The 26,882-nt window shown below is 40.1% G+C and overlaps 1 protein-coding gene across 1 annotated transcript; it reads right to left on the bottom strand.

Annotated features, from left to right (window-relative positions):
* Nucleotides 1-629: 629 nt before the first annotated feature.
* Nucleotides 630-23,374, bottom strand: GXYLT2 (glucoside xylosyltransferase 2). The gene is made up of 7 exons (XM_074602900.1): nt 23,078-23,374; nt 15,467-15,656; nt 15,144-15,275; nt 8,838-9,089; nt 7,694-7,817; nt 4,358-4,530; nt 630-3,613 (listed from the first exon to the last, which is right to left on the bottom strand). The coding sequence occupies exons 1-7, from the start codon at nt 23,278-23,280 to the stop codon at nt 3,431-3,433; spliced, it is 1,257 nt and encodes a 418-aa protein (XP_074459001.1). The 5' UTR covers nt 23,281-23,374; the 3' UTR covers nt 630-3,430.
* Between the last annotated feature and the right edge of the window lie 3,508 nt (nt 23,375-26,882).

Genomic DNA, 26,882 nt, shown 5'->3' with positions numbered 1-26,882 from the left:
CCACACTATGTTACGATGACGCTGCTCAAGGTGTTACATTAGCAAAGGTCTTTTGGTTACATTATACCCTTGGAAATAACTAAAATACATGAGAGGAAGGGGAAATGAGCATACAAAAGTCTATATAAGTATTTACACATCCCATTATTAAAATAAATGAAGGCTAATAAACAAGGAATTAGCCACAAGTATGAAATACAAAATGAATGAGAACTGTTTTCTAAACAAGGTTAATACTAGAATCCACTACTGTTAAAACCAAAATATAACATTGTTTTGGAAGCTGTAATAAAATATAAATTAATACTTCTAACAACAAAAAAAATCAAAGCTACATAATTGTTTTAAAACACTTTGGAGAGCTCAAATTATAGCTTTTTTTCTCAGAAAAAGCCCAGCAGGGGGGAACCTTCCCCATTCTTCCTGCAAGTTGATATTACATTAACAAAAGTCTTCATGTTAAAGCATATACTTCATATTTTTAATAGCTGTTGAGAACACAACACGGTTCTTTCTAAACATAACGTAGCACCTCCTGTAAACATAAAAAGCACTGTTTCAATCTCTAATCATTTTATATGCAATAATGCCTTTGTTTTGTAATGAATTCTTTTCCTTCATTTGAATGTGCCCATAGTTGCAGGGTTCTGTTGAATCACAGCTTACACAATCGCAGCCTCCTAAACTTCAGAGGCTTTAGCACCAGAGTCGCGACTGTCTGGGGAACAAGACTTTTGCTCTGCAACTTTCTGTGGCTTGTAGATACCGTAGAAATGAGGAATTCAGAGAGCCCAGCATGCGCCTCATCTATCCTCATTTGACCAACAGTCAGCCTTACCCTGATACTTGAAAATAAGGATCAAAAAGCAAGCTAATATCTTTTACAAGTTCTCACTATTGCTAGCCTAAAAGGTTTACCTGCCATATGTTAGGTTTACGTTATATTAAACTTTTTAAAACAGCCTGCTGAATTTTTCCTTTCATTGCCCTCTGGCTCTGAAGTCTTCAAGATTCATTTGGGTTACATTTCCAAATTTTTCTCTGTATTTACAAATGTACTGTTCTTTTAAAGTGGCAACTAAAACTTCAGTTAAAGTAGAATATACTAAGGCAAGTTGCAAAAGACTGTAACATCTATACTTAAGTTTAAATGCTTTTCTGGGTCTCAGGCTTTCAATCAAAATAGATGCAGAGTTGCCTCTGTCCTTTGCATGTTGAGTTATGCTTCTGTGGCAAAGGCCACAGATCTGAGTCAGAAACACACACAAGTTGATCAGAATTTGCAGCACATAGAGGCGCAAACAACAGACGTTTGTGTTTGTCACGCCTGTGAGCACAGACCAGCAGTGAATTCGCCAGGACCAAGACCGTATGCCCCTTACTCCAAGCCTCTCTCTTAACACCTCCTCTTCTCAGATGACTCTGTAGCGATGCTGTTTGCCATGTCGTGTCATTCACACAGCACACTTACGGATGTGTCACAGACGTTTTCACACTCTAGTGTTTGGAAAAAGTTCGTCAGCACTTCATCCCGTGTACAGCCTGTTTATCTGGCAGCCTGAGACGCCAGCAAGGCCTGTATTTCCCCTCCTCTCATGAGCTGCCACACAAGCAGAGAGGAACGTGCAAGCTAAAAGGACCTTCTCTGGGAGACGGTATTCTTATGAAACTGTGCATCAGTCCTGACTGGACGGGGTAGAAACCCCCCAAACTGTAATTCTTCAGAAATCCTACTTTTTAACTTAGGCAACATCCTTTCCCTCATCCACACACCCCAAGTATTTCTCTCTAATAAATGTTACATGTACAAGATCTACAATCTGTATCAGTTTTCCTTGCATTAGAGAAAAGCTTCACGTATCTCACCCTCCTCACCCCTCTCCTACTTTGCCTATTAGATATAAAAGGGAGTAGTTCCAAGTAATGCCTAATTTTTTTTTGCCAAACAGACTTGAAAAGTAAGATGATTTTCTCTGCTGTTTTCTTTAAGCACTCACCTACACACACCCCTCAGGGTTTATACTCAGAAAATGCCCTCTGGGAGTCTGCTCTTGTATCACTGCTCTTTAAGAGTGTCCTCACTTCCAGCTCCCCAGTGACTTGTCCCAAGCACCTTTCAGCTACTGCTGAGTTTTAATAAGGTCTTGTCTGTGCATATCCTAAGACGAACATCATACTTTCGAAATCTAAGCTAAATGAAGTATTTTAAATAAACATCAAATCCATCTTGTATCCTCTTTCACTTTGAGGCCATTTGTTATGATCCTAGCATGAAACTCTCTACTTCCAGGAATGGCAGTGCCAGGCAGAAACACATTTCTATGCCCTGGGTTTCTGGCGAAGCAGAAAATGGGGGTCAGAGGCAGCATTCTCAGTCTCCCAACACAGGGATGGAAGAATGGTTTCGGTGGCCTACCATTGTTACTGTGCAGCAAATAGCAATTAAAGAAGATTAGTTAAACAGGAAAACAGATCAATAGTACCTGGTTTTGTATTCTTCACTCACCATATTCTCAGACTGTATCTAATGTAATTAGTATTACCAAGTTAGGGAATACATTCTTAAAACTGTAAGAGGCTGGAGGGGAAGACCATGACTGTACTCCATGCAAGCAAGGATTCTCTTTCTGTTCTCCATTAGCTGTGCAGGTGCCACAGCTCTACCGCATCCCCCTCCCATTTCTTGTACGCTGTTTTCCTATTTATGCTGTAATTATTTTCCTTATAATTCCTTCATGAGAAGCCTTCATGAAACTATGGAAGAGCAGAGGGGAAAAATGACAATCACTCCACCAAAAGTGCTATAAAATAGAAAGTAAATAGGCACTTCTATTCCCCTAATCTTTTTAAGTAAGAGAAATCTTAGGTCCTACATCTGAAGAATAGCAAGTAACATACCTTCAGACAGAAGTGCAATTTTAAGCAAATACTTTCCCTTTACTATAGTAAATTTTAACTCATCCTATCACAAGAGTGATCGTTTCTGTAATTCAGTGTCCTCATGACAATCAAGAATATTTGCCCTAACATTTCAAGAGTTATATTCCCTATATGTTACATAGCTCAAACCATAGCTTCTTTGTCAAGCCTAAGATCAGTACAAGCTTTTGCACAACTTCAGAAAACGTTACAGTGAATACAGCTGTAATTAAACAAATAACCAAACTAAACTTGTCAAATAAAAGTGAATTATCAACTCGCCCTGTTACAACCAAGAGTAAATGTAGGAAGAGAACAAAAGGCCTAAGAAAGGAGAGTTTAGGTAGACTTCTACGATTTCCTCTGTTTTTGTAATTGCAGAGGTTATTAGGAAATTGGATAAGGAAAATATTTTAATTCTGAGTTTCAGTAAAGGAGTTCATACTCTTCATTTACATGCTTCATGAGATCGGGTGCAAGAATTAAAAACTCTGTAAAAATATAGCTACATTTAGTATCTGTGGTTGGCCCCCAAGTAGACAATGACCCGATTTTCATACACCTTCTTCATAGTTTTCTCAATTTGCTTCAAAAATACTTGTGGAATTCTCCCACATAAAGTGTGCACCGTATCCAGAAACTTAGACTGCAGAGGGTAGTACAAAGACTGGAAGAGATTGTCTTCAAATGGAAACTAAAGAAAAGAAAAAATAACTATTAGTTTTCACTTGTTACAAAAGGGCATTTTAGAAGTTTCTGTAAGATAAAACCTTATATAGGCAGGCAATGACTCATCCCTCACCTTCCCAGAGTGTCATCGAAGCCTATCAACTTCAACCACTGGCCTGCTTGGGAATGCTTGCTTTCAGAAAAGTTTGTCTGGGTGTATTACCTGAAACAGCCAACTTCCCAGAAACTGTATTTCTAGAGTCTGTATTTAAAGGAGATTTACTAACATAGGGATATTTTAACAAAACAGATATTTTAGAGAGCAGACGTGTACACATACAACATTCAAAGTGGAAATATGGACCTGTGTCTGTATGCAAGCTTCTGCCTTCCATGTACCCAGAGGCTCCAGGTGCTCAGGAAGGACAAGCTTTCATTGGGTATTTATGGACAAGAGCTGCAGTACCACATGGAAGAACTCTACTCAAAGACTTTTTTCCACCTCCAGTATTATAGAAAAGCAATTTATCAGCCTTTTTGATTAGAATTTTACTACAATATGAAGGAGGATCATTTAAATTATCTCAAATACATGCCTGGAGTAAGAGAGGAGAGGCCAAAGCAACCTTGTTATTTTGTGTCTGAGAGGTATACCTAAAGCACAGCTACGCTCAGCCTGATTTGCTGGGATAGCAGTCTAAGCAACGTGGTTAAAGCAGTAATCTGCATTGAAATAAAAGGACTGCCTCTATTGAGACAGAAGACTTACATCACGTATCACTTCATAGAGTGCCTTGAATGTAGGCTGTTTGTCGTCATGGTAGACACCTCTATTTCCATGCAGAATAGAGACACCTTCTTCTTCTGCACCTTTACAGTTGCTTCCGTACATACAGTGGTCAGGCCGGTAGTTCCACTGACATGGAAACACATAGAGACACTCTGCCAATGTTGGTAAGGGGAGATGGGGAGAGGAGGGAGAAAAAAAGACACGTCAAACAAGAGTTACAACAAATTAAACCATGTTTCTCTGAAAAAGCTGGGACTGATGATCAGAAAAAAATTTGGTTACTTCTTTTTCAAATATCCCAAGCAGCAGCTAGACACAGAAACTTCCTTTCCTCAGGGGATGACTGTACATATCTCAGCAGTGCTAGACCTGAACTAACAGAAAGAGAGGGCAACAGAAAGCCTGGCTGCAAACATAAACCAAGAGAGCATTTTACAAAGCTAGAAGTGACAGAATCAAACCAAGAAAGCATGCACCAGCTGGCACTATCCAGGGTCCTCTGCCCTAGTAAGAAATTTCCGGAGTTACAGAAATGATTAGGGAAGCACACACAGCAGTGAGGGCTACGCAAAATCCAGAATCCTTCTGGAGACAGCATGGGAAAGCTTGCAAAGTATATCCAGTGTTTGCTGCTGAAGCTTTCATTGGGGCTGTGACAATTCATTACACTGTGATACAGCAGAGTGTAAGAAGTAGTGTATTTTACGCACAGTTCCTCTAAGAGTTGTCATCCATTAATTTCACAGGTCCAGGTTATTTACAGATGAGCCTAATTTCTCAAAAGGGTTTGTAACCTCCTTTCTCCTACTGAGCCTTTTTTTTTTTTTTCAAACTTTCTCTATGCACCCACAGCATCTGCAACATGCGTATAATAAATCATGCCAATCCCTGTGACCTTTTTGCTTCAGAAATGGAGTAAAACAAATCATTGCACTATGCCAGCAGGTCATGTCAGAAGCACTGCAAATTGAATTCATCACTTGGCCTTTCTTAGCTTCCCAGGAAGCCTGCAGCTGGTCCTATGCGGGTCTTGAAGAAGTAGGAGCCTCAAGCCCTCTCTAGCAGGAGACTGCTCAGGAAAGGGTAGATTGTAAGTGGTATCCATGCGGTCTGACCTATCACACGTTCAGAATTGCTCCCCAGTGTTGCTGAAAGGACAGGAAGAGCTGGAACGCCTGATCCAAACCCTGTTTCAGTTAACGGGGATCCTTTCAGTAACCCTGAACAGATGTTTGCCAGCACAGCTCCTCAGCAGGTCACTACAGGGAGAGGATGTTGTCAGGTGCTTATTAGCTTTTGTACATGTCACTTGAGCATTCTTGATCTTCTTACCACGACTCTCTTACGCATTTTTTGCTGTCACAGCTGGACTCAAACTCCAGCTGCTCTGCGAGCCTTCAGATCCATTAATCATCAGAACGGCCTTCGGAGATGGGAAAAAGCTGCATCTCTTCTGGCCCCAGGTAAGACAGTTCTGTGTATTTTTAAGCCAATGCACTGCATCTATAAAAAGCCACCTGCAGCGGTCTTGACTGATTCCTTCCCAGGCCAGTCTCAACAATCCAGCAGTTTAAAACCTTGTCAAAGTCTTGTCTTCTCCTTTAATTGTATCCAGTTCCTTTGTTTTCTTTTCTTGTGCAGACTGATGTTACGTAATTCGTAAAAAATTATTTACCAGTTAGAAGGAAAAGACAGACTATGGTGCAGAAGAGGCTCAACATGTGGATTTGATAGAGAATGCTCTCATCACAAAATTAAAATATTTTTGCAATCTTTGTTTTTTTCCTCCACACTTAAGTTAGCAGCTTGAGTTTGACTTCACAACTAATCTGGCTTCATCTTTTTCTTCCTCCAGCAGACCCTATTCCCATAACATTCATTTCTTTTTGGAAATTATTTATGATTTCATAATGAAGATTTCTTCCACTTCATTTTTTTCACTAGGATTCAGGGTAATACATGGTGTATGAGGGACACACTGATGTTTGACATCTGTCTGCAGTAAACAGATGTTAGCTTATTGCTTTGCTTTTGCTCTCTCTTTTTATTTGCCTGGATTTGGGTATATCCAATTACCTACCCTATGACTCCTTAGAGAAAAAGAAAAGGGAACAGAATAAATAAAAATAAATCCAGACTTATTCTGTTCTTAAGATGGCTTGAGGGAATACAAGGTCGCATAGGAAACAAGGAAAAGCAAATAAGAATGGATACTCAGCATACTCAGAACCATGAAATAAGGTTCTCACTTTCTTTGGGAAGCACGTACTATGGTAGATGTTACTGTTCTTGGAAGTGCCTGAAGTCATTTCTGTGTGATCAGTGCAAAATACTTACAAGGGGCTGAACTTCCAGAAACTGTCTCAGCACTTGTGGAAAAAGTCACACCCTTTTAAAATAAAGATGCCTAAAATTGTCAGTTCTTGGAAATACCCACTCATGAGAACATGACTCCAATTCATGAGGAAACAAAGGACAACACAAAAATGTTATAAGCTGTTTATGGAGGCATTGTGCAAGAGTGACAGGCGGGAATCAGATATGACATTTTGCTGGATTGACAAGTATGTACTGGTCATACATAATGGTGATGCTGGTCCACACTAGGACAGGTGGGTTTTGCCATCTGTTCTCTGAGAATAAGGTTTTGAGAGACCTGAAGTCCTCCACAGCTCTTCAGAGTCCCAGAGCAAGCAGAATACAGAAGAGCAGAAAATGCACAAATCTAAGCAGCAGAATATAGACGTGACCGTCCTGGTGCCTGCTGAGGCTGGATCATGCAGCTGAAAGGCTGGAAGCACCTTTCTCAAAAAGTAACTTTTAGTGAAGGAGTGAAAGTAGGGAAGGCAACAGTTTCAGAGGAGATTATTTCAATGGCTGTGTCCATCTTCTGTTTATATTAGCATTGTTACTTGTTTGCATAAATATACATCTGAATTTCAGAAAAATAGAGCATAGCTTTGAAGAAAGTTTGGCAATTTTACATTCAGATAAACATCTGAAACAAAAATATTTTTCAACTAGGCCCCGGTCCAGTGACACTCTTAAGCACGCGTACAACTTGAACTTCATTCCTGCATTTGATCATTAATGTTATACTGCCTTATTTTCTCAGAATCTCCAGAAAACAGATTTACATATTCAATGGAACCAAGTCCGAGCCCCCTACTGTCATAGGTTGTAAATCCTAGGTGCACTTCATGCCAGAGTATGTTACACATATCCTAAATAACAAATAGCACTTTTTAAAAAATTTTCAAGTTCAAAAAGATTTTCTTAACACAGATAACCATGACTCCAAAAATCATTACTTACCCGGGTTAAAGTAAAAAATTATATTTAGTAAATCCTGATCTCCCCATGTAATGTAATTTTTGTACTTTTGGTATAACGGGTATAACATTTCCTCCCAAGTCAAACCGCTCGGTATCATGCTGTTCTGCAGGACAGAAAAACAGAAGCAGTGAGTGAACAGTGATGTGATATATGACTCACAGTGTGGCACCCACATATTTGTGAGTCTGCGAAGCCATGACAGATACTTAGATGAAAAATGAAGAACTGCCAGGAAATGCTAGACCCGGACAGGGCTGGAAGAGCAAAGCTGACCATGCTATTGTTTATCTAAACAGGAAAGCAAGGTCTCCCGGGTTCAGCTGTGATGTCAGCTCCTGCTATTCACAATCTTCCTATTCTGAGCAACAGGAGGGAGAAAAAGTGGAAAAATGCAAAAATGCAGGGACAAGGTGAAAACTGAGGCATAAAAGCAAGGAAAAATGCACACTAAAAATGATCTTCCCTGGGAATTATGATATTAAGAGCAAGGGCTTTTTTTACTCAAGCTGTTCCTTTATAGGAACTCCTGGCCTTGACTGAGGAACAAGACTACTTGGGGTAAATAAATTTTTTAAAGAGGCTAAAGAATACATGCTCAATGAAACAAATAGATATTTTACAAGTCACAAAAGAAGGGAGGTGTCAGAGAAAGTGTTCCCACCTCATTTATATCAAAATTCATGGAGTCACTTGATCTGCAACAGGATACAAAATTCTATTTACAGCAGATGCAAACTATTACCAGTTTCTCTGGATATTTACATCAAGCTTCCCAACTTTTAAAACAACACAGTGACTGCACTGAAGATCCTTATTCTTTCATGTATCTTTCAAGGGAAAAATAAATGTTGAAGAAGTCAATTTTACTACTGCTAACAGATCGCTTCATCTACAAGTTCTCAGTGCTCCAGCCTCTTGAGGAATTTTATTTGTTTGAATAATAATTTTTACTATAATTGCTTTTAGTATCCAAATATACACTCTATATTTTTCAGATTTTTTAATATACTTTTATATAATTTTTTACTGTTTTTTTTTTTACTTTATATAATTTTATACTGTTTTAAAAGATGTGAAAAATACATAAAACACTAGTTCCTGCAACAGCTGTATTTCTTCTCACCTTGAACTGAGTGTTGCGTATCCGTGTTAAATTCATTAGCATCACTCCAGAATTGACTCCAGTTGTCCCATAATAAGGGTGACGCGCAAATCGACTGTACCAGCCAATCTTTGGTATTTCGTGTTCTGGGGCCATAGCAGCTAGCTGTGTTGAGTTGAACTCTTTCAGGATATGCCAGATGTCGTCGATGGGCCTCAGGAAGAGAACATCAGTGTCCACATAAAGGAGAGAGTCCACATCCTTTAAAATGACCTTTTAGGTTTGTAGAGCGAGGAGAGGAAGAGATGAAAAAGAAACCAAATAGACAACAAAAAGGAAGATTATGGGCAAAAGTTACTTTTATTTTAAACCGATAATTTGAAAAAGGTTATTGATTTATTAGCTAAATGTAATTACATACAGGAACAACAGTTATCGGGTTATTGGCTTGCTATTTGTTGTTTGGGCTTTTTTAAATTGCACAGCACAACAGCTACCAGACCACACAAGTTGGATTCTAATCTTCATTTGAAATCCACTAAGTAGTAATATAAAAAATCCACATAGTAATCCACTAAACTCACAGAAAAAAAACAACCAAAAACCAACAAACAACTGCAAGGCATATTTAGTATCAGTTCTGAAATTAAATGCAAAGAATATATATTTACATAGTTTTGTTAGTTCTTTTAAAGATCTATAAGTGGTACAAAAAAAATAATTAACCATTTGTAGAAAACACGTAATTTTTGCACACGGTATAGCAAGGTTTCTGAAAGGATTACTACTGAAAATGATACACTATATTGTACCCTATGAATCTGCTACTTTGTGTGTGTATGAAAGGTGCTTTCACAATCTGTCCCAAAAACTAATGTGGATCCTGATCCTGCAGTTGGCTTGGCTAGCGCATACCCTGATGAAACATACAGCTTCCTCCACAGACAAAAAGGGTAAGCTATTATAACAGAAAACTTTTCATCTCCATTTGGTATCATTTGGTTTCCTTATGCCTTTCTAATGACTGTTTTTCCTATTACAACTTAGGAGTCTTACACTCAGTATATACAAATGTTTCACTTAAATTAAGAAAACCCTATCGATCACAAAAATGTAGCTGCATCCTACTGAAGAACAAAATTTGTTTGGTAAATAGAAATGTCATATGTCATACTTACGAGGTCAGATTCTGATCTCTGTCATTGGACTCTATCTCAAGAATAACCACAATAAAGTTAAAGTCAGAAGGGTGTAAACTGTAAATTAGATCCAGGATCTTTAATCTATTCTTGTTGACAATGTTCCCCCTTGTGGCTATCCAAATCCTTACATGCTCATTTATTAATTTTAGTAGGGCAAAATATATAGTGCTTCAACAGTCCAAGAAAACTCCCTTGTTGTTTGCATCAGCTGTTTGTAAGGTTGTTTGTTAGGTAATAAATAACATTAGCTGAAGTTGACCATCAGTTCCAACTCATTCTTGTTGCTCTTCTTCATTATTTGCTAAAACTGTCCAAAATTCCTGAAGGATTGAAATTTTCTTGCTTTGGTTTCAGCCAAAAGCCTTATTTCTCTCTCTTTCTTTCTTTGAAAAGCAAATCCAAAAGCCTATTGATTTTCACCACATTGCGGAACAGAACAATCCCTCTCTTATCCAATTGCAATGACACCAATGACAAACTCTTCTATTTATGCAGGTAACTTCATAAATTCTAATAAAGAAATTGATTTTTACATAAACAGAAATATACTGTGACTGAAGATTACCTGTGAAAGAGCGTGAACAACATTAAGAATTTGAACAAGTGGGGGGAAAAATTATCTTTAAGCATGCTCAACAGGCTATCTACTATATGAAGTCATATAAAATAAAAATATAAAAATAATTTTTAAAAATGCCCCAAATTTAGTCTGAGACAGGAGCTAACACATGAATACAAACAGAGCAGAAGCTATTAGATTTTGCCTGAGGGATGCACAGCACGCTGTATACCAGGTAAGATTTTTCCTTAGGGTGCCCTGCTAAAACGACAAGTTCAGGCATTTTCCAGCAGAGGGTTAGGGGGGAGTTTAATGGGTGCATACAGACACTCCTGTCAAGCATAAGTGACAGCCTGGGCACTGCTTCTTCCAGCAGAAAACTGTTCTTTCACCAACCTTAAACACACACATAAATTTAAGTCTGTGGAAGTCATGAACCATCATAATTTTCCTACATACAAATGGATTCAAGCAGGTATTGGAGATCTTTGTGAAGTGGGTGCCTACCAGCATTTGACCCCACACTTTGTGCCTTGTATTCCTCCACTCAGAATTCACATGCTCTCCTTTCTGGTTTGCCAAAAGATTCTTCCCCTTCCTGTGTCCAAGGTGTTGTCCTGCAGTGACACCCAACAGGCTAAAAGAAAAGCTGCGCTGCTTCCTTTAAGCCCTTCACAATTTTCTCTTTCACGTGTGAAGTTTTAATACTTATTTAAAACCTACACTTCAGTTTGAATTGATGACATCCCCTTCTGGCTCTGCATTTAACTTCACCTTGGGTAGGGGAATTTAATTTCAGAAATTGTGGTTGTAAGTGTTCCTTGCGTAGCTCCCGGGATTTCAATGGAGTTATATTAGGGATAAATTTAATTTAGATAACTCCAGCATTTCCAATGTCCCATAGACTTCAGTTAGCTCTGTTCCCAAACTAGAGTTTAAAAAATATAAATATTTCAGGATTTACACAGCCCTTAAAACAATATTTAGCTTCTGCTTATTCAAAAGCATACAGAAGGAGATGATGTATTTTTGACACCACTGATTTTCAATGTCAAAAGCAGCTGAGTACCGGAAGGCAAGCCTGGTACAAGAGACCTTGCTCCAGCTTGCTCTGCCTGAACCAGGTGCTGCAGAGCGAGGGTTGGCAGTGCCGACCGTGCCGGGAGGGCTAACTGGAGGGACGTGACTGATGGTTAAAAATTACATGGATCTGACCTGGAGCATAAGCAACACAAGACTGTGTCTGGTAGTCTGAGCTCGCGCTTGCTAGCACAAACCATGTAGACATATCTGACAGACTGTGATTTCTGAAACGAATGGTCAGGAATATGGCTTGACTGTGCTTGTCTTCTTCCTCGCTCTACAGGCGCTTACAGCTTCTAAGAAGTGTGATTTTTTTGCAGCTATGTAGAGCATTCTTAGTAAATCTGTGAAAAAGTTCTGCACAGAACTGGCTATATTTAGCCTGACACTTCACTTAAATACTCAATTATCTGTAATTTGATTTCACAACTCTTGTCTCCATAGATCTTCTGTGTTAGCAAGGTTGGCAAGTAATAACACACTACTGTGTAAACACATATTGGTGTGTTGTGAAGCTGTGTTACCTAATGGTTTGCAACGGCTATCATGGCAGTTTATCAGAGCTTTATCCAAAATTAAGGACAAATCACAAATCTTGATGCTAACGTAGCACTACCACAAAGCTGAGCTACTAAACTTAATTGTAGTAAGCAATTCACTCAAGTTACAACAGAGATGGAGACTTTTGTCTAGGTAAGGTCCTGGCATCTATTCCCAGTGCTGTCTCTGATACACTGGGTTGGATACTTCAGTGTACTCAAGAGGACAGCTATAGCATGGGGATATTGCTAATCTACTTTAAAAGCTCTTAAGTAGATTAAGTGTTTTGAGAAGGGTTCTAAATGTTAGTTACTATTAGAACCAAAATCATCCAAAAATCCCTTAAGCATTTCATGATACTTTAGCTGATTGTTTTGGTAGCTCCAAACCAGCAATACAGAAACAGCTGCAAGTCAGCTCCGTGGTATGCAACATTCGTGAGACCAGAAGAGGGTTTTTCACCTGGTGTCTTAACAGAACAGTTCCAAGTGATTGCTGAGAGCATTACCCTCCTAGCTTATTTTTAAAGTTTCATTTTGTGCTCATGTAAAGATCCACATCGTCCTTATTCTGTCTTTGCAAATTCCATTGACAGTTTTACTGTAGTAGACTGCAGCAAGAGATTTAGACTTGTGGGATTACACGGAGGCTCAATCTGCTTTCCCTGCATAAGTGGCAAACGTGATCAGATGTCACAGAGTGCCTCTACAAAATGCAGGATGCTGTGTGAACCTCCTTAATGTTTTAGCAACCCAAATACATTCGACAAGTTGGGAATGTGTATATCAACCTCTTACCCAGGACAAAACAGTTCATTACTACAAGCTGCAGGATCACATCCCAGAGCTCCAGTTTTATCAGCGAGTAAAACCACTGAAAGATTCTTATACAATTTTCCCTTAACACATTCCTCATACCCTCCTGTCCACTTTCACATGCCTGCTGGTGCTGCAGAAGAGAGATTTCTTTGGCAGGAGAGGCACTTGTGAATCAAAGACTCACATTCCACTCGGGCTTAGCATTATCAGGAGCAAGACAATTTGCACAACTGAGAGCTAAACAGCTGATAAACTCAACTACAGCTCTCCTGGGGTCCTCCCTAAATCCAGTCGCATTTTATGCCACTGCAGGGGAAAATGCTTAGTACAGGGAAGGATAAGAAAAAAAGGATACCGACATCCTGCTGGTATTTATTTAAAATAAAAGTCAAAATAGTTCTCTAAACAATAACACTAGAAACCCTTTGCTCCCACTGTGTGCAGACTGGATTTCTACAGCACTGTCTCATTCAAATGGGATATCAGAACATAGTTATCAAGCCCTGAAAAAAATAATGGTGGCTGAAATTACACAGAAACAGCCCAAGGTTCTGTCAGTCTGCAAACCTGAGTACCAAAGTGCAACTGGACACTTGCCACCTCAGCTATTACTACAGCTTGTTTTCTTTACTATATCCACATCAACTTAGTGTCAGCTGCAACTACTCTTGGACAACTCCTCCTATTCAAAGCCATAAACCTCAGCCTGACCACACATTTTGCAAATGCCTCAAAGAGCACTTGGGAGAAACAAACAAACATTTACAGTTCAGGTTGCCTCCTACTTTTGCTAAGACAACACACGACAGTCTAATATTCCTTACAAGAAGTTACTGGAGAACTTCGGCAATATGTGAGTGATAAAAAAGGAACCTAAAAAGCACTGCCCAACCCGAAGGAATCAGCATGAATACATAACCCTTTTCTGTCATCAGAAGGGTGATGACAAATAAAAGCGAAACTGTTTCTGTGATGAGAGTCTACAAAAGTGACAAAAAATACCACAGAAATAAGAGGAACAGAGAATTGTGTTTACTCAGTGAAAATAACCCCATTTGAGTACATCCTTACAAACAATCTATATTGAAAAAGCTAACGCTTAGGGATTATTTTCTGGGTGATATAAATATTTACACAGGGAAGAGAGGATCTCTGCTGAAGTTGGAGTTACTTCCAGCCCATCTGGCCTTTGGGCATTTGATAGTCTACCTCTAAACGGCAGATAAACCTAACTGCTGACAGCACATATTTTCTCACATATGTATTCATAGTCTACGTATCTGGACGTGCAGCTGTCTCCTGATTGTTTCCGTCTGAGAAAGTAAAGATTTCTTTGTCCCCGCCATTTCTCATAAGACAGCAATGAAGAAATCTGGATCATGTGAACTTTATTGGAGTCACCCCAATCAAGAGCAATGCAAAAGATATTTTTGATAGATGTTCTCAATTCCACAGAAGTTGCTTTATGCAGAAGTTCTTTCAATTTCTGGTATTTCTGCATATGTAAAATTGTTATCAACACCTTCCTTCTCTCCAGCAACCTTAAATATTTTCAAAGTTTATGACAGTAAGTAGTTGCAGTAAAGAATGCAAATTTTCAGTGAACCTGAAGATCCCAGGATACACAGGTCTCTTGCATGAAATCTGACTTTGAGTACATTGGAATCATTACCTTAAGGACAAATATGACAGTCTTGGAAAAAAGAAATAAAACTCAAGGAAAAGGGATTGCTGAAAGCATCAGTCTAAGGGCTATAAGGGCTAACACATGGAAAGGGAGACAGTGGGTAAAGAGGATATGATGACTCCACACTGAAAAGAATGTTATTTATGGAAGGCATGCAGCATCTACCCTGAAAGAGCTCTCGCACTGAGTCTTAAGAGTCCGAGAGGCTAATGGAACTAGAGACAAATAAGAAACACACATCCTTTGTTAGCGGGAGAAAAAGCGAGGCTGGATTTCTGTTTTGTTTTGTTTTTTTTAAATGGCTAAAGCACAGACTAAAATATCGTTAAGCAGATGTTTCAGCCTGAAAATGGTTTTAATCTTAACACCAGCAAATCCTCCTTTCTGTGGAATTAACCTTTTTCTGAAGCAACCTACTCAGAAATCCAGGTGCCTTACCGGAAGAAAAAGGCGCTGGGCAGCACATGGTTTGAATAACTTTTTCCATTCCTGAGCATTTCCTACTGAGAAGGTTATTGGGTAAATGTTGTATTCAAACTTCTTTGTATATGAGGAAGGCCATTCCTTTAACTGAAAGACATGGGGGGAGGAATTAGAAACTACATGTTATATAGCTTTTTTTTAAGAAATATGCCTGCATAAAGAATTTATAAACTACATACAGTAAAAAAAGTGTTTAGTTACTACTTGTTGATGTCAATTTAATTTTTCTCAGAGATTTGTGACTTAAAACTCATTCATTAAATGACAAAGAAACTCACCTTCTTCTCAAATTCAGGCTTAAGGGAATCCTCAGCAAAAATGTGAAAGCAGAGCCTCCTGTTGCTAAAGAGAACTGCCGATTTCAGCATGATTAGCGTCTCTTCCAGCCGGTCCCCACATGCCACAACTGCGAGATGCATGCATGGCAAAGATGAAGGTTCTTTTGAACGTTTGTGTTCTCCAGGCTTCCTGAAAATTCATAATAGGCATATAAAAAATACTGAGGTAAACATGAAGAGAATCCCGCATTCACAGATATCAGGTTTTTTTTTTCCCTTTCCCTTCCTTTTGTAAGGGATCAGGAGTCTTTTTTCTGATTAGATATCCACAGAACATGCAAGTGGCATGTCAATTTTTGTCAAAGGTACAAATCAGGAGTGTTAAAATTACAACAATTTTCGGGTTATTCCTACATTTCTGAATTTGCATAAATCACTGTGCTACATACACAGCTGAAACTAATTCAATAGCACCTCAAACTAGACAACAACTTGCTCTGTGCAAATTATAGCTTTTTTTTTTCCAGCTTAGAGGTTATGAAGCCAGAACTTATTACTACCTAGCCAACTTTCTAACACAATGCAGATCCCAGAACTACATCCAGTAACTTCATTACCAGGGCCGTAATGGCTAGACTGGAAGAAGACATCCATACTTTAAAAAAAAATTCCACTCCATCCATATGTAAATTATTCTAACAGTTAATTAATTTTGCTGTTAAAAATGCATGCCTTAATCCTGGCCTGAAGGAATTGGCATAGTTTCAAAGGACTGCTCTCCATTTCACCCGATGGAATCCCTGAGATTTTGCTAAAACAGAGATTTTTAAAAACAAACATATTCACATGTCCCAGATGAATCAGACTATATTCCACAAGCAGTCAAGGGCCAAACTATGGGGTTTTCACTTAGCACCCATCTGTGTCAGCTTTAAATAAATTTCATCTAGACTATAGGGGAATCTGCATCTAAAAAGCATATTGAAGCTACTTGCGAGCCAGAAAATCAATTCTTTTGGGGAGTTGGAGACATTTTCAAAATATGACCTTTTGGTTTTGTGTGCCCTTCCCCCATCAGTATGGAGGTAAAATCACATCCTCCAGGAATGCTTCTACCGTATCGTATTCATGTTCCAACACAGATCGCATTTATACCCCGTTACATGGATGTGTGCTGACAAAGCAACTAAATCACAAGCATCATAATCATTATAGGAGAGATCAAAAGGCTAATCATAGACCACTACCAGGTCTTGACATATCACTAAACAGAGGACATCAATCCCTGCCTCTTCTCAGCACGCATAATTACATACATAGAATTAATCAGTAAAGTTAATATTAGAAACAAAAGTTCTAAATAAAGACAAAAATGACAGTTAATAAAGCTGTCATTATCTTTTTCCAGGCATTAAAATGCTGCTCTGTGTAACAGCAATGCTCTATACTACAGAGAAATCCACTTCTGTGTTAAGGAATACCAGCCAATGGTACTTTACTGACTATACGAAGCAACATGTTTCATTAAGGGTTTAAAGTCTTAGGCTTTAGTCTTAATTAAACCCCAATTTCATCAGTGTATAAATAATGGAATACTACATCTATGTGAAGTGGTATTTACTTTCCAACCTATTAGTGTAAAACCCACTGAATTATTGAAGTGAATAATTAGCTGCTCACACAGATCCCCTTTTCCCCCCTTCTCACTATCTGTTTAATGTTTCTCCTTAATTGAGTCTCTAAATCAAGCCATATGCAGGATGAGAACTGCTTTGATATAGCTTCTGGCAATGGAATTCACTGGGAGAGGAACTCTAAGCTTTTATTGCAACATTTCAAAACCCAACACCAAAGCACAAAGCTTTTCTTTGCAAATTTTAGCCCCGGTGAACTCTCCATTACGCAGCTATTTTGTAGTGAAAAATCTTGTATATGTAGACAAGCACTTCCAACAAACAGTCTCAGCAGAAGCAACCCTACATGAAAGCAGAATGCCCTGTAAGCCCACGGAAGCTAAGGATGAACAAGAGACAACACAGACACCCTCCAAGCCCCAGAGAGTGGAGAAGAAAGCGGAGCCTTGGAGATGAGGAATTATGAATCACAAAAGTCTGGGCTGAAGATGTTCAGCAGCCTGCAATGGCCTAAGTAGAAACAAAAATCGCCAAGAAAAGGAGCATGAGGTAGTATCTGAACTACCTCAGTAGCTGTCCAGGACACTGAGAGCACCAGTTAGTGAGGAAAGTAGCAACAAGGTACAGAAGAACACTGGGACACAACATTTGGCATCTTTTTTATAAGTATAAAAGGAAAATAAGAGGACTTGTGAAAACAAAGGTGAGCTGGAAAGGAGATAAAGAAGTGCTGTAGCAGGATGCATTTAACAGCAACTGTAGCTTAGCCTTTGCAAAATTACTATTATTCTTCAGAAGTCTGAAAAGAGGGAGGTGTAAAGGCAAAGTCAAACTGGTAGGAAGGCAAACAAACAAATTACAACAAAGAACATCACAGCTCCCCTTCCCTCCTGTTTATACATGCATGTACACACAGTGCAAGGATGAACGGAAGGGACAGGGAGAAATAACATCTGGATGAAAGGATATTCCTTAAAGATCTGCAGGATACTGCCAACATCTTTAAACCAAAACAGTTCCAGTTTGACCAACAGCATCTAGGATGCTGCTGCCTCACACAGAATAAACAGCTCTGCTGGTTTATCTGGATCCTCGCCGAAGACAAGGCGGCCTCCACCATGTGTTGTCAAGAGAGAAACTGGAGGTTAGAACTTAGCTCATACCTGTGGAGCAGCTACTTCATTTCTACAGGGTAGGTCAGCCTTCTTTAAGCTGAAATGTCATATAAGGTACACACTGAATCCTGATTTGATACAGTGTATCTCCTCCTCTAATTGCAAATGTTTGTTTATCAGGTAGTGGTTGATGCAAACATACTGGGAAGCTAAGAGTTTTCTGAGATGCTGCCTGCTCAGATGTTGCTAGACAACACAAGGATGGAATAGACAAAAGATGCATACTTTGTTTTAAAGGATGAAGTAAGTTAATACAAAGGATAAAATTTGTTACAGAGAACAAAAAACAGCTGGCTAGCAAGAAAGAATATCTTGCTAGGTTATCAACCTAAGACATTAATAGGCTTTTGACATAAAGAAGTACTCAGGTAGTGGCTGAAGGGCAAGTGAGCACTGTTTTTGGCTCTATTTCAGTAAGTCAGCCCCTGCAAAGCTTTGGGAGAGTCATTAATTCTTTATGCTTTAGTTGTCCTACCTGTAAAATGGGAACAGCTGTTACAGTAGCAATAGTTACCTACCCCAAGAGACTTCTAAGCACATTAAAATGCACATAGATCCACAGAGTACTGCAATTATTATTAGCCAAATCTTTCTCCCATTTATACGTGCACTCATTCATTTATAGTCTAACTTATTGCTTATGGATAGAGCCTATAATTGGATTTTATGACCTAAAGTAAATGTTTAAATGCATCTAAAACAATACAGAGACCTGGGCCTTAAAGTTTAATGTGTTTGACAAGAACAAATAAAGAAATTATATGCACAAGGTCTTTGTTGCTTTGATATCCTTCTTCTAATTTCAGTACATAAATATAGCTTGTCGAAATATTACAAATCTAACTAATATAACATTACATTAAACTCCTTGCTCTGTTCCCTGTTTTACCCATCTGTTGAAAGAAAATGGCTTCCTGCTCTCCCTTTCTCCTAGTCTAATATTATATGGCTTTAAAATTAAAGCTGCCTAAGATTAAGCACTACAGAAAGCATCACAAAATACTTGCAGAATACATCCCTCTGAAACAGATGAAGACAGACTTGGTAAGACGTAGCACGATACAACATTTATACCAAAGGCCATCCAACAATACAGACCAACTCCTATCCAGTTGCCCAGTGGTATTTTATTTACTGCATATATTTTTTTCTGACAGGCATGGGTACTGACATCGCAGAAGAAGCCTGAGTGCTCAAGCACAATAGTGTACATTTCTAGGTCTTAAAGTTTAGATTACATGCAATTTTCTTATTAGTCACAGCCAAAGTGTCTCAAACATAATTAACTGAAAGCCTGTCTAAATCAATCCAGATCCATTCAAAATAATGCATTCCCATCTCATTACAGAGCCTGCTAATCTATTCAAGCCTTCAAATTTATTCCTGAGAGAAAGATAATGCATGCAGATTCTTACAAAATGCAATATAGTTGTTAGTTTTTGAAACCTTCGTATTATGATCTCATTTAGTCTTGCAGCATAAACAAGGTTAGATTTAGGCAATGTATCAAAACTGGTGATTCACTAAATAGGCTCCTTTCCTGACAGTCAACACTGAGTCAATGTCCCAACAGTGGCTCCATTATAAGAAACACATTCTCTCACACGCTTTAAAATATGAATTAGAAATGCTCTACATGCTTTCAAATAAAGTTTTCTCACTTTAATGCAGTTGCACAAAACTGACTAGTTGCTGACAAACAAAAAATTGTTGAAGTTTCCATCTCCTTCTACCACTCAGAGAAAAGGGAGAAAAGCACTCAAAACCGGAATGGATGTTTATATCTTGTTCTTTTTTCAAGTGGATTCTTTGTTAGACAAGCATGAGGTATTTGGGCCTTCAGCATGTTATTACAGGCTATCAAACTCTAGCCAAACTTGTATGTGTATGCACACAGGCTGCAAAGAGAAAAAGTATCTTGACAGGTTGCCATATAAGAGATGTTTCGCTTTGGAAAAGCTACTTCCAGGGAACTAAATGTGCTGGCAAAGGTTCACTTCCTGAGCCTTGCCACGCTGGTTTAATAGAAAGTGTGGTCACATCTGCCCTTCAAATGTGAAATAACCCTTTTGCTTTTTGATACTTTGCACACATTGGTTTGGCACATACTTACAATTCTTCATATGAAAAAAATCTTACTGAAGGCATAGGACTTGTTACCTCCAAGAGGAAGGATCAGTAAAACCACCATCAAAAATCAGTTTTCAAAGCTAACCAGAAACTTAAATGCAATGCTTATCTAGATTTGCCAAAATTATCTAATGGCCAAAGCAGGTCACATAACCGTATTTACTAACATTTGCTAGGTACCAGCCAGCTAATGATATGTGACTAAGTTACGCTTTTACATTAGAAGAAACTCACACTTCTTAAAACTTCAAAACTAATGTCTTCTATTATTATCATGTGACTACAGAAAGCGGTATTACAAAATCCCAGTTAAAATACAATTCACCTTGCCCGCAACATGACTGATTCTTACAAAGCAAATGCACACTCTAGATAAAGCCTTTGATTATTTCTGAGTTCAGCCCAAAACCTGCATACTTGTGACGAAACTACACAAATCAACTTGGCAAAACTGAATTAAAACAACTTTTTACATTCACATAGACAAAACCTCACTAAGGTTATTTGAATCAATCACGCAGTCTACATGTAAATACATATACTATGATCAGATCACAGGATCTTACACAGTCTTAATCAGACTTTTTATTATCCTGGAGGAATCAGTTAGACCATATATAATCTCTCACATCAAATTTGAAAAAATATTTTCCTTTGCTCATAAGGAGCGACTAAAATAATAATTATTTATATTATAGGAATGAATAGGTAGTAAGAACCCCAATTCAGCATGTTACATTGGATGTGCTTTACTATAAGCACATGCATAAGCAAAGCCTATTAAACCGATGGGAATGCTGACTCCTGAAGTTAATAACTAGTTAAATCATTGTCTGTTCCTTCCACTCCAAATTCAAGCCTGCTGGAAACAGCCTTGCACTGCTTTCAGTGCATCTTGGATCAGGCTTTTTAAACTAAGCAGATTCCACCACCTGATGCCTTCAGCATGCGTGTGTGGACATGATTCATTCCAGAATGGCACCCGTTGGCGGGTACTTCTGCCTTTCCAAGGCGGCAGACATCTCCTCAGCTTGGACCACATTACGTACCACCCCAAAAAATTATTTTTTTATGGACACCTTCAGTTAAATACATTTTGTTTTAGTATAACTAACACAATAAAGGATCTTTCAGCAAAGGATAGAACTGGACCCACAGAGAAGCACAGAATTGTGCTTCTCAGTTACACAAACTCCTGCTGGTGTCAATGGTGCAGGATCATGCCCTGCCAGCAGATGTGAAGGAAAAGCCCAACAACTAACCCCCTCAAAAAAACCAAACAAAAAAAACATCTGAGGAAAAGGCATGATTTAAATACAGCATTCCTCTCTTTTTTTCTTGTTGTGTTGCAGACCTTGTAAAAAGTATTTGCAAAGTCAATAAATAACAGAAAAGTTAGATAATGTCAAATTTTGGAACATGAAGATGCTGACTGAAAAACTCATTGAAATGGAACAGTTGTTTACACTCTCTAGTGGTTTCATAGTTTCTGGGCTCCTTCCTTCAGTAGTGTTCTCGATTTCCATGATAATCGCAGAGATATGCCTTAAAGAAAAATGACTTCAGGAGGTACAGTTGCTAGTGGAAATAATCCCACTCTAATACATGCATTTGAATTCTGTACATGATCCATTCTCAGCCACGGTAAACATCTCTTGCATTCAGTAGGGTAACAATGCTTGTAAGAAACCAACTGCTTTAATAAGTTAAGGAGTAAGAGCTCAAGAAACAGGAATAGTCTTTCATTCAGAACATCTCTGTGAAATCATGAATCAAAGACACAAAGACATACCAAGTTAATTAGATATATGAGGTCACACTGACCATCATGTAGTTGGAATGCAAAGGGGAAAACAGTCCTCCACCCACCGAAAGCATGCTGACTGTATCTTTTTCTGAAGTAATTACAGTTTTTAAAAAAGTTTGTGCCTGTAAGGTGCTGCAAGAAGGAAAACAGCACTCCATGATTTCAAACTCTCTTTTTTTAAAGTTTTGCTAAATTAATTTACATATAAAAAGCATTCAAAACAAAAAGCTCAAGAGCTTAAAATCCGCTGGTGCCTCGCAGTTTGGAACCCAGTGGTATCACACCGAACCAGCCAGCTGCCTTCCCTTTTCCCTCCAGCACTAATGAAAAACTCGCAGAAGTGTAGCTCCTGCGAGACTGACAGCAGCTCCTCACGGACCCCAGCCAGCCAGTACCACATTCTCCACGTCAGCCTTCAAAAACAAGGCCAAAACTAATGTAAAAGCCGCTATTCCAGAGGCCGCTCTCGCCCAGGCACGCAGAGCGGGTATCGCCCTGCACGGAGACAAGGACTAGAGGCGGAGGTAACACCTCCACGCACTTCGTGGCATCTCTGGGAGCTAGGCTCCAAGTGAACACGCACGGGAAAAAGTTCATACTTTTACAACCGAAGCTGTTGGCCACGAGGGTTTCCAACCACCACTGAAAAAGATCTGAGAAAGGGAAGTGCCCGAAGGCAGCAAAGAGACACCAGCGAGCGGCCCCAGCAGAGGGGACCCGCGGGGCGGGATGGCGCGGAGACGCGTGGGGCCGGGCACGCCTGACAGCGGCCGGGCCGGAGGGGACCCGCAGGGAGGGATCCCGTCGAGGGCAGGGCCCAGGGGCGGTCACGCGTGGGGCGGGAGCGCGGTGGCGGAGCCGTTACCTGGCGCTGGCGAGTTTGCCCCCGGCGGGGCTCCTCCGCGGCGGGCTCCGCCCGAGCCGCGGCTGCCGTCGGGCGAGCGGGGCGGTGGCGGAGGGCGCGGGCGGCGGTCGCGGCGGTGCGGCGGCGCTGCCCGCCAGCAGATAGAGCAGCAGAAGGCTGCCGAGGCCCAGCAGCGCCGCCGCCACCTTGCAGGAGAGCCGCATGGCGGGGCGGGGGGGGATCGGGCCGCCCGCCCGCCGCCGGCATCGCCCGCCCGGCCCGGCCCGGCCCGGCCCCGCGTGGGGACGTGGCCGCCGAGCCCCGGCCCGGCTGCCGGCAACGGGGGCGGGGCGCGCCCTACCGTACTCTCTAGAGTAGCCGCCCCCTCCACGGTCCAGCCGGACTGGCAACCCGGTCCCCGCAGCGCTCGCCACAAAGGCGGTTCGTTGAGGTAACGGGATGGCAGAGGCTTTGTAAAAGGCATATTGTTTAATAACGCGGGCATCAAGTAGCGTTTCCTCGTTCCAGGGAGGAAGGCGAGGCAGGGCTCGGGGATCCTCGTAAAATCGGACTGTCTTACTCAACAGTACCTTTGATTTCCACAAAAATCTCGGTGAGGGAAGAAAACGGTCCCTGAGGCCAGTGTGTTCCACCCGTCTGTGCTAACAGGCAAACTGGTGCTGAGTTTCCTTGCAGCCCCAGCTGATCACCTGCCCACACGCTGTTCTCCTCCCGCCTGCTGGGAAGGCAGGTTGTGTTGGGATAAACTGCAGAACTTGTCAAACAGTGAAGCAATATAAGCATTCACTTACTTTGGGTTGGCTTTGAACTTGTCCTTGTACAACTGATCAAGTGACTTCACCGGTCTTCTGTGCAACATCAGCAGAGACGGCAACACTGCGAATTTCACAGAAATAAATCCTGTTTAGGTTCATAACCTGGTTTATCACCTTTAAATATAGAGTAAGACAGAAATACAAGTATTCTGGCTGCCTCGTGGAGTATAAGCTGCACAAAGAATGGAGACACCATCCTTGGCATGGGGATGGCAGGGAAAGCGGGGCCTCACATGTCCCTCGGGGTGTGAGTGGCAGTGAACTGGGCCACGTGGCTGCTCCCCGCTCCAGGGACTGCTCTGCGCTGCAGCGACCACGCGCTGTGGAACAGCAACAGGGAAGGACTGTGGGGCTGATGGCCAGAACCACTCTTATCGTGTCTCTCACCTCTCCGTAGGGATATTGGATCCATTAGTTTTCAAATAAGTGCCACGAGAGCACCACTGAAGTCACAGTGCTACCAGCACTACCCTTCAGACATAACCACGCAGCCTGCCAGGACAACGTCTCCTGAACTTGCAGGTCAGGACCCTGCCATTGAAAATGATACATCTCATTTTGACTTAACACATCAATAGGTCTCTTTGGTGACCAAATACCTGATGTTCGCAGGTTACCATGATTCACCCTGTAGGCAAGGAGAGAGGTATATATGGCAACCGAACTGTAAAAAAATATATATATTCTCTAATATGTAGAGAGGCTCTTATTTCAACCACAGGAATATCTGTCTGTTACAGAGATATAGTTATTACAAAGAGAAGCCAAGTCCCAAGAGTGAACACCTTGCCACACAGCACTATGTCAGGTTTACTTTTAGGTTAAATCTTCCAAGAGCTGGTCCTTCACTACTTAAATGGACGTTCACTTGGCAGTGAAGCTATGCAGCCTGGCCATTTTATACTGCTGTCACAACAAACCTGCACTAATGGTATCCCAAAATGTACTTTACCTTAATACCGATGCAAATGCAATGAACGATTACTGTTCTAGAATTTCATCCAACTCAGCTTCTGAGCAGATGTAAAAATATAAATTACTTCATGCTAAGAGAAAGTAGCAATACTAAATGAGAAACTACAGAAAAGCCACAATACATAAACATATGCTCTTTTCTGAAAATATATGTACTACAATAAAACCCTACCAAACTTTATACTTATTAAAAAAATGAGTACCATAGCAACCCCCCAAAATCCTCAACCTATAACAAATGTGTAATTTTTATACTATCAATAAATTCTCTTTCATATAGAGGAGGTTCGTGAGCAACATCTGCATAAAAATACCAAGGTAAACATTATGAAATCTGAAAACCATTCTAAGGGGTTTTTAGAGACTTTTCCCCTTGTTTCTATGACACGCTGTAGCGTGCCACTTACCTGCCTACTTGCACCATTTTCTTTCAAATTAAGTTGTGCAAATATCAAGTCTTCTGTGCCACCAGCATGCAGCCTCAAACAAAACCCAGTTCCACTGCTGACTGAAGCAGAATTGCATTGCACAGCTTCAGATCCGTGCTGCTGAGTCCACTGCACTCTCCAAAGTGTTCAACTTTGGCAGCAAAGCAATGGACTGGCAACGATGGGGAGCCTTGATACGTGACAGTGGCTACTGAGATATTCAGTCAGATGGATGGCTTAGATCTAAAACAATAGTGAGAGCCAGCTTAAGTAAAACTTTACATATTTTAGACTTGAAAAAATTTATTAATACCAAGTGTGTTAGGCATATTTTATATTGCAGACATAGTATCATGGCATCATCATATATAATGAGAGGTAAATAATTCAACGACCTGTACTATAACGTAAGATTTTTTATGTAGATTTGTAAGGAACTAATTTAAAACATAGTTATATTTTGAGAAAATCTTAAAAACTAAGCCTTCTTAGTGAATTTTATTTTTTTGGATTACAGTTTCTAAGGTTTGTAAGAGGTGCTATTTTCTGCAGCAGCCAAAGATTCAAGCAACTCAATGTGAGAGTAAATGACTGGGTTAAAAGAGCCAAGTTCCCGGGAACAGGGCTGTAAAAGAAATACACCCTCTACAGATCAGGCATAGAAAGAAAATTGTACCACACACTATCTATCTAGTGAGCAATAAATTTCAAAAATTCACTGTCCTACAACTGAGCCAATAACCCAGACTAGCACAAAAAGATGTTTATATGCTATTGCTGGAGTACAAGTTGAACTCCAAGGGCTCTTAACACACACGAGACTACAACGGATCCCTAGGAAGCTGTTTAAAAACCTGAAAGTTGCTTCAGCACAAAACCCCACAGATATGTGTAATACCCCATTGTGCCTGTCTCCGCACTGCTCCATGGGCCATTGATCTAAGAACTCTCTTGCTTAGCAGGAGCAAGTCAGGCTCTCACAGAGGCTCATCAGGGCCTCTGTTACAGTTACTGATATTACAGTTGACGTCCTTCAGTCACTAACTCGATCTCTCACATGCAAACTTTACATACACCTACTTCAAAGCAAGTCTGATCTGCAGTCTAGCAGGTAACACTACAGAATGTAACACCAAGAAAGACATTTTATTCTTGTAAAGACTGTTGCAAGTTTGATCCTGATTTTATAAAGACCACTACCCTGCCTTTATAGTCCCATGTTGTAATCCTTACCCGAAAAACCACAGAAGGTCTTTGTGATCCAGGATCCTTCCCTTCTCTGGAGAAATAAAATGAGAAATTTCATTATCTTTGGATAATGGAAACTGCAAGAGGAAAGAACAGAAATAAAGCTATGAAGACATGGTATTACAAACACAGTTCTTCTGTAGGTTAAACTGTTAGGGATTATAAACTCCTGGAAAATCAAATCTAGGGGGAAAGGAAACTCAGATTAAAATGCACTAGTTTTGGAGGAATGCTTCAGGCCACTTAGACAAAAGAAGTCAAAATATTTGTTTTTCACTGTTTTCAAAGTTAAAGGGAAGAATAGTATGAAATTTACTTAAGTGTGCAATGGTATCTTCT

The sequence above is a fragment of the Larus michahellis genome, chromosome 10 (assembly GCF_964199755.1).
Source record: "Larus michahellis chromosome 10, bLarMic1.1, whole genome shotgun sequence".
NCBI classification, from domain to species: domain Eukaryota; kingdom Metazoa; phylum Chordata; class Aves; order Charadriiformes; family Laridae; genus Larus; species Larus michahellis.
This window is presented reverse-complemented; position numbering and strand designations above follow the sequence as displayed.